Source organism: Dysidea avara, chromosome 5 (genome assembly GCF_963678975.1).
Source record: "Dysidea avara chromosome 5, odDysAvar1.4, whole genome shotgun sequence".
In the NCBI taxonomy this organism is placed as follows: Eukaryota; Metazoa; Porifera; class Demospongiae; order Dictyoceratida; family Dysideidae; genus Dysidea; species Dysidea avara.
This window is the reverse complement of record NC_089276.1, coordinates 40,764,634-40,772,613: the sequence shown is the minus strand read 5'-3', so window position 1 is coordinate 40,772,613 and position 7,980 is coordinate 40,764,634. Positions and strand designations below refer to the sequence as shown.

Genomic DNA, 7,980 nt, shown 5'->3' with positions numbered 1-7,980 from the left:
TAGTTTACATGTGACCCTATTTTGGAAAACCATACATCTGGGCACATGCAAAATTTGTAGGAATTCTCAATTGAAAATTTCAGTGATTTTTAAAAAAAAATTTTTTTCATATTCTAATAAAGCAACTATTAAGCCTTCTTGCTGTGAAATTTCACACCCTGTTGAGAAGATAGACAGAGATTTATATTATTATTTATTATTTAACGAAGCTGGACTTCAATTATTATTTCAACGATTATTAATTATCAATTATTGTATAAATACTGTGTGCTCTTTAATATGAATAGTCTCGACAATATCACAGTACGAGTGGCAGCTAAAACCTCGCTCTATCTTCATGACAAATGGTGCTGTGACCAGGATCTAGAGTTTGGCTTGGCTTTATCCGCGAGGTTTTGCAATGTCGGGACCCATAAGAAGATTGCTTGGACCAACAAAAGCGCGACTGCAGAGTTACATTAAGAAAGCAAAGACGATACTGGAACGTCCAGTGGATGAGACTGACTTGGACCAGGAGGAGACTGAGGTGGACGATCTTATTCACCGATTTTCAACGAATATAGCGCTCCTTGAACGATGCAACCAGGAATGGACGACCTTGGTAAACGTAATGGAGGCTGGTGACGAAAAGGAAACGGAAGAAAAGGAGTATCTGTGGGCTACGGATGGAGATGGAGGTCTAATCGAACTATTATTAGACTCCAAAGAGACTACAGCGCGTCTGGAAGCGTGCCTAGCAATGGTGTTGAGGAAAGCTGAAAGGGGAGCTATGCGACCTTTGACATTACCTTCGACCTCACCCTTGTTGACAACGTCTGGAAACCTTACAGAATCACAAACAGACAACAATGTGAAAATGAAGCTACCCAAATTAAGTCTTCCAACCTTTGATAGTGATATTCTCAAATGGCAAGAGTTTTGGGATGTGTACAGCACAGCTGTGCATGAACAGGATATACCAGATGTCACCAAGTTCAACTACCTAAAAGGTTAAATTCGCAGTGCAGCTGCTACTGCGATAAGTGGAATTTCTGTCACTAACGATAACTATTCATCAGCCGTGAAGATATTACAAGATAAGTTTGGTAAGAAAGAGAACATAATAGAGGCCTTGTATTCCAAATTACAGCATCTCTCAATGGCTACAAATCGATTTAGCGATATTAAACATAATTACGAAACCTTGGAGAAGATGTTGCGACAGTTGTAATCTCAGGGAGAGAAGGTTAATGAGCAACGTATGCTTATACAACAGATACTATCAAAATTTCCAGTTGAGGTAATCATAAGGTTAGAAGAGTCAAAGGACATTGAGCAAACATGGACAGTAAAGTTATTAAGAGAGTCACTTAACCAATATGTTTCAATTCATGAAAATGCACAAAGGCATGACTCTAATTCTAGGGGGAGTCAAATTAGAAGTCAGAGAAGAAGTGAAAGCTCTTACAAGCCACTTGCTGAAAAACAAGGTTATCATTCAGTTGAGAGTTTTCTAGTTGACAGTAAAAGGAACTTTGAAAAACAACAGAGTCAATCACGTAAGCCATCATACCCATGTATTTTCTGCAAAGGTAGTCACTTTAACGACAATTGTGATAAGGTTAAAACTGTTGCAGATTGTAAACGTCTACTTACTTCTCAAGGTCGTTGTTTTATATGTCTCAAGATTGGTCATCTTTTTAGGGAATGTGTTAACGGTCACTCGAGATCTTGCTGCTACTGTGGAGCAAGTGGTCACCACAACCGGTGTATATGTCCCAAGAAGTTTGCTTCATCACCTGACACAACGGCTGTTAATCAACTACCTGCTGGTTCTTCCAGGATACGTCCAAGAATTACTTCTTTGTCAGAAACACCAGGACTTGCTTCCTCATCGGAAACAACATCTGTTACAGTCATCTACTGATAACCAGTTGGTTGTTAGCACTGAAACCACTTCCAGCACAAACACTGTTACACCTGCAGTAAGTACAGATCATATGTTATTAACGCATGGGGAAAGAGTAATTCTCCAAACAGCACTAGTTCCAATTTTTTGCTCCAATGGATCTATTATATCAGCTCGCCTACTGTTAGATAGTGCTAGCCAGAGAACTTTCATGACAGAAAGACTTGCTAAAAAATTGAGTTTGCCTTCTCAAAGAAAAGAAACATTATCTATTTCTACATTTAGTTCACAGTGTCCTCAGACCATTGATACATATGTTGTCCATTTTACCATCATTACAAAAGAGAATTCAAATATGGACCTCAATGCTAATGTTTTGACTCAGATCACTAGTCCCATTCGAAGAGGACCACTTCAACCATCAGATTTAAAGTTTCTTCAATCGATTTCACCTGAGAAACTGGCTGATATTATTCCGGACCCATCAGATACAGCTCCCATTGATATCTTAGTTGGATCTGATTATTTTTGGAGCATTGTTGATAATGGGAGGATTGTGCTGCCGTCAGGTTTATTATTGTTGTCATCTAAGTTGGGATATTTACTTACAGGGAAGTTTGTGGACCCTAACAGTAATGTTAATGTTAATCAGCAGTTAGCCGCCTGTTTTGTTATGACACAGATGAACCAAAGTGTTTCCGAACTGAATTTGTTTTCAGCTGCAGATAGTGTTGTGGTAAGGAACCCTAACTTGACTGATATGTGGAGTTTAGACATAATCGGTATTAGTGACCCTGTACAGATGGATGGTGATGACAAGGCCCTAGAACAGTTCAATCAGGGAATTTATCATGATGGAGAACGATATCAGATTAAATGGCCATGGAAGAGGCCTGAACCTCACTTACCTGATAATTCTGATGTGGCTTACGGGAGAATGAAATCATTGTCACGACGATTTCAAGCTGATAGAACTCTTTTACAACAGTATGATGATATTTTACAGAGTCAACTAAAGCAAGGAATTATTGAAAAGGTTATAGAAAAAGAAATTGATCACAAGACGCATTATTTACCACACCATCCAGTACTGACACCTTCTAAAAACACCACTAAGGTCCGAATTGTTTATGACGCCTCAGCTAAGGCAAGTAAGAGTGCTAATTGTTTAAATGATTGTTTATATCGAGGACCTATAACCCTACCTGATATGTGTGGAGTGTTATTAAGACAACGAACATACCCAATTGTTATTTTGGCTGATGTAGAAAAGGCCTTTCTGCAAATTGGGATCCAGCAGGAAGAAAGGGATGTGACGCGTTTTTTATGGTTTCGTGATCCTGAACATCCAGATAAACTAGAAGGTAATATAGACATTTATCGATTTTGTCGTGTCCCATTCGGAATAGTATGTAGCCCATTTCTGCTGTAGGGAACTTTGAAATTTCACCTGAAAAATGAGAACAGTTTAGTGGCAAAGAAAATTCTTGAGAATTTGTATGTGGATAATGTTACTATGGGATCTGAATCAGTTAATGAAGCCTACCAAATATTTGTTGAATCTAGAAATATCTTCAGAAAGGCATCAATGAATTTACATGAATGGGTTTCAAATTCTCAGGAATTTCTTGATTGCTTACCTGATGATCAGAAGGTAATGGGATGTGTCGTTGGATTGTTTGGAATGTTGTGGAATCGAATTGAGGATTATATCCAGATTGCTGATGTTAATATCCCTTCATCAAACGTGACCATTACTAAAAGAGAAGTACTAAGTTTTGTTGCCAAGATATATGACCCATTGGGTCTGATCACACCAGTTTCATTTCATGGAAGAGTGTTCTTGCAGAGTCTATGGAAACATAAATTATCATGGGATGAACATTTGCCACAATCACTTTGTCAGGAATTCCGAAAATTAACAAGAACACTTCAACATCTATCATTGATAAAAATCCCACGTTTCATTGCAACATGTGAACATGACGTGGTCTTTGAGGTACTTGTATTCTGTGATGCCTCAATTAGGTCATATGCTACTACAGTTTACTTACGAGTCATTACAGGTTGTGGGACTTTTGTAAACCTAGTTTTTTCTAAGATGCGTTTGGCACCAAGCAGCACTGGAAAGAAGAAGAATGCCAACAATTCTGGTGAGATCACATTGCCACGGCTTGAATTATTAGGTGTCTGAATTGGAGTACGTGCTGCAAATTTTATTGTTCAGGAGCTTAAACTACCAATATATAAGAGATATCTCTGGACTGACTCTGAATGCGTTTTACATTGGATGAAGAGTTCAAAATTGTTACCTTTGTTTGTTGAAAATCGAATTAAGGAGATACAAATGGAAAAGGACATTACATTTTGTTATATTCCATCAAAACAAAACCCTGCAGACTATGCAACATGGGGGCTCACTGTTCAAGAAATTATCGATTGTAAATTATGGTGGCATGGACCGGAATGGTTGAAATCTGAAGAAACAACATGGCCTAGTTGGAACATGCCAGACATTACACCAGATAAGCTGGATAACTTGTTGGAAATTGGTAAGAAAGGTTCACATGTCATATACGAAGTTACTAATGTTGTTAACGATGGTTCTCAAGTCAACAATGATTATCCATCTCCACTAACAATAGATGAATTCAAATATTCCTCTTTACGAAAGTTACTTCGCATAACTGTTTACTGTATCAAGTTCATTTACATTATGGTGTTAAACAAATGTTCTAAGGAATTGAAAGAAAGAGTTCTGAGGAAACACAAGATTTTGGAGAAAGTGTTTAATAATATGAGGGAAGGTTCCATTTATTCAGATGAAATTAGAAATGCTACACTACTTTGGCTTTATGTGATACAACATAGAAAATATCATGAGGTGCTCAACGATATTGAGAAACATCGAAAGAATTGTATTCAACAACAACTTGGTGTTAAAATTGATGATATTGGGCTGCTTAGATGTTATGGAAGGTTGGGTAATGCTGATTTGAATGAGGATACTAAGAATCCCAAGCTACTTCCAAGGTATGAACATTTTACTGCTCTTTTAATCAGCGAAGTACATTGATTCATGCTGGAGTTTCACATACTTTATCTCAAATACGAGAGGAGTTTTGGATTCCCCAAGGCAGGACACAAGTAAGGCATGTAATCTCTAAATGTTTGATTTGTAATAGACATGAAGGACCTTCATTCCAGTTACCCAACATGCCACCCTGGCCCAGGGAGAGAGTTTCAAGGAGTGACCCATTTCAGTTTATTGGGCTTGACTACTTGGGACCATTATATGTGAAACAAGGAACTGGACTTAAGAAGGTCTGGATATGCTTGTTCACTTGTCTGTCGATTAGAGCTATCCATATGGAGTGGGTTCTAGACCTGACTGCAACTCAGTTTCTAAATTGTATCAGACGATTTGTATCACGTCGGGGTAGACCAGACCTAATTATCTCCGATAATGCCCCACAGTTTCGATTAACAAATACAGTTTTGGATAAACAGTGGAGGCAAGTGTTCAAAAATAAGGATGTACTTAATTATATTTCTATGGAGGGAATTAAATGGAACTTCACAACTGCTCTTGCCCCATGGCAAGGGGTTTTTTATGAAAGACTTGTCGGTATGGTTAAACGATCATTAAGGAAGGCTACTGGAAGGAAACATTTCACTTTAGAACAGTTAATAACCCTGATAGCTGAGATAGAAGCAGTACTTAATTCTAGACCATTAACGTATGTTTATGGAGATTTAAAGTCAGGATTTGTACTAACGCCTTCACATTTTTTGGCATCCAACAGAAAACTGGGTATCAGTCCCTTTGGTGATGGCAATGATCATAGTGATCCTGAATTCCAAGTTGTTAAGAATTCAGCAACTAAATTGATTGAACACTGGAAGAAAGGACAAAAACATCTAGACATATTCTGGAAATCCTGGAGAGATGAATATCTCTTGAGTTTAAGGGAAAGAAATCCACTTGTACATAGACAACCTAGGTCACATAGTGAGAAGGAACCCACTGAGGGCAGTATCGTAATCGTAAAGGATGATAATTTGCCAAGAAGCAATTGGAGAATTGGCAAAATATTAAGACTAATAGTTAGTAGAGACTCCAAAATTCGATCAGCCGAAATACAATTATCAGGAAACATTATTATGACAAGACCAGTGAACCACTTGTATCCACTAGAAGTACCAGAAAACCCTGATAACTCTATTACTGAATCAGATGTAAACAAAAACGATAAACCAAAGGATCTTGATAATTAAAGAGCTCAGCTGCTAACAAATCACCTGTACAGAATTCAGCTACAAACAAATCACCCTGTGGAGAGATCAGCTAGAAGAAGTTACCTTGTAGATAGTTCAGCTACAAACAAATCCCCCTGTAGAGAGATCAGCTACAAGAAGTTACCTTGTAGATTGTTCAGCTACTAACAATTCACCCTGTAGAGAGGGCAGCAAGAAGAAGTCACCTTGTAGAGTGTTCAGTTACAAAGAAACCACCATGGAGAGTTCTGTAATAAATATATGTATTATATATATAATTTGTACATTTACTGATAAAATCAGATATTTAAAGTACATCTGCTTCATCTTTTCTTCTTCCTGTGGTAAAGAAAAAAAGACAGGTCAAAAAAGTCCCAAAGCCGGCCAATACAAAAAGAAATGAAATCTAATCCAAAACAACCAAGCTGTAAAAAAACAGTGCGGCCCTCAAAAAGGCTATGGTGAAAAAGATGTGAAATCCAAGGTGGCGGCCAAGAAATGGCTGTGATGGTAGGTTAATGGTAAAAATTTTAATAACGGCAATTTAGGTGATTTTTTTGCCAAGACCAAGCGGCACAAAAATTCACCTGAATTGTCGTTATTAAAATTTTTACCGTTAACCTACCATCACAGCCATTTCTTGGCCGCCACCTTGGATTTCACATCTTTTTTCACCATAGCCTTTTTGAGAGCCGCACTGTTTTTTTACAGCTTGGCTGTTTTGGATTAGATATATATATACAGATACACACATAAACATATACCCCCTACAAACATATACCCATATATATATATATATATATATACTCGTACATTCTATCCCTTTAAGGGAGGGGGTGTGGGGGCAATACCTTTTGTGCACAAATGAAAACTCTGTTACCAGTCAACACTGATTGCCACTTAAATTCAATTATCACTGTTGCAAGTTACCCTCTGCCAATTATTGCAGTTTGTATGCTAATAAGGAGGCACTACAAAGGCGCACACATTCACCCAGCGGTCTGCGCTGGGGCACTGCAGACCCTGAGACCTTTTCTGCACAAATGAAAACTTTGTCACCAGTCAACACCGATTGCCATTTAAATTCAATTATCACTGTTGCAAGTTACCCTCTGCCAATTATTTCAGATTGCATGCTAGGAGGCGCACACATCCACCCAGCGGTCCATGCTAGGGCACTGCGGACCATGAGACCAAGGAGTGTTCATTATATTAAGGTCCCAACGGCATCTATGGAGGAGAGGAGGTGGTCGCATATTGTCTGTACTATTACTTTAGACACACTTATTAGTTGTAAATATACTACTTGTACCAGAATTGCTACTAATGAAAATACTAACATCTAACAAACACTATATATATATACACATACACACACACCCATATTATTATGTATCAGTGTTCTATTCTTTTGGGGGTGGGGGGGGGGGGGTGTGGGGGCAGTACCTTAATTTGCCCAGGTAAACGCTCTTTGTTACCAGTCAACACCGATTGCTTGTTGCAAATTACCCTTTGCCAAATTACTGTATTGCAGTTTGTTTGCTAAGGAGGCATGTGGTAAGGAAGTACGGAGACGCACACATTCACCCGGTGGTCCTCACTGGGGCACTGCGAACTCTGAGACCAAGGAGTGTCCCTAATAGTAAGGTCCCAATGGCATCTATGGAAGGGGAGTCGCCTATGAACAACGAAGACAGTTATATTGTAGCTAATTAGAACTTGCTTGGTATCATTGATACATAGGTTTAGTTGTTAAGTACGGAGCAATCTCGTAATCTCCTGGACGATTGTGGGGAAGTTATTCCGCATTAGGG

At 38.5% G+C, this 7,980-nt stretch overlaps 3 protein-coding genes across 3 annotated transcripts; all 3 read left to right on the top strand.

The window, feature by feature from the left end:
• Positions 1 to 400: 400 nt before the first annotated feature.
• On the top strand, positions 401 to 994 carry LOC136255296 (uncharacterized). The gene has a single exon (XM_066048024.1). The coding sequence runs from the start codon at positions 401 to 403 to the stop codon at positions 992 to 994; it is 594 nt and encodes a 197-aa protein (XP_065904096.1).
• Positions 995 to 1,240: 246 nt separating this feature from the next.
• LOC136255295 (uncharacterized) lies at positions 1,241 to 4,082 on the top strand. The gene is made up of 3 exons (XM_066048023.1): positions 1,241 to 1,619; positions 1,684 to 3,200; positions 3,321 to 4,082. Exons 1-3 carry the CDS (start codon positions 1,241 to 1,243, stop codon positions 4,080 to 4,082), a joined length of 2,658 nt encoding a protein of 885 aa, XP_065904095.1.
• A 153-nt stretch (positions 4,083 to 4,235) lies between these two features.
• LOC136255294 (uncharacterized) lies at positions 4,236 to 6,166 on the top strand. The gene is made up of 2 exons (XM_066048022.1): positions 4,236 to 4,921; positions 5,074 to 6,166. Exons 1-2 carry the CDS (start codon positions 4,236 to 4,238, stop codon positions 6,164 to 6,166), a joined length of 1,779 nt encoding a protein of 592 aa, XP_065904094.1.
• Positions 6,167 to 7,980: the final 1,814 nt, after the last annotated feature.

What these genes read in the sequence shown, in the direction of transcription:
- LOC136255296 (XM_066048024.1), top strand. Translation starts at nt 401, where the DNA reads ATGTCGGGACCCATAAGAAGATTGCTTGGACCAACAAAAGCGCGACTG.
- LOC136255295 (XM_066048023.1), top strand. Translation starts at nt 1,241, where the DNA reads ATGCTTATACAACAGATACTATCAAAATTTCCAGTTGAGGTAATCATA. An exon ending in GGTTAAAACTGTTGCAGATT is followed by an intron (nt 1,620 to 1,683) that starts GTAAACGTCTAC and finishes TCATCTTTTTAG; the next exon opens with GGAATGTGTTAACGGTCACT. An exon ending in TCCAGCAGGAAGAAAGGGAT is followed by an intron (nt 3,201 to 3,320) that starts GTGACGCGTTTT and finishes TTTCTGCTGTAG; the next exon opens with GGAACTTTGAAATTTCACCT.
- LOC136255294 (XM_066048022.1), top strand. Translation starts at nt 4,236, where the DNA reads ATGGAAAAGGACATTACATTTTGTTATATTCCATCAAAACAAAACCCT. An exon ending in AATCCCAAGCTACTTCCAAG is followed by an intron (nt 4,922 to 5,073) that starts GTATGAACATTT and finishes GATTTGTAATAG; the next exon opens with ACATGAAGGACCTTCATTCC.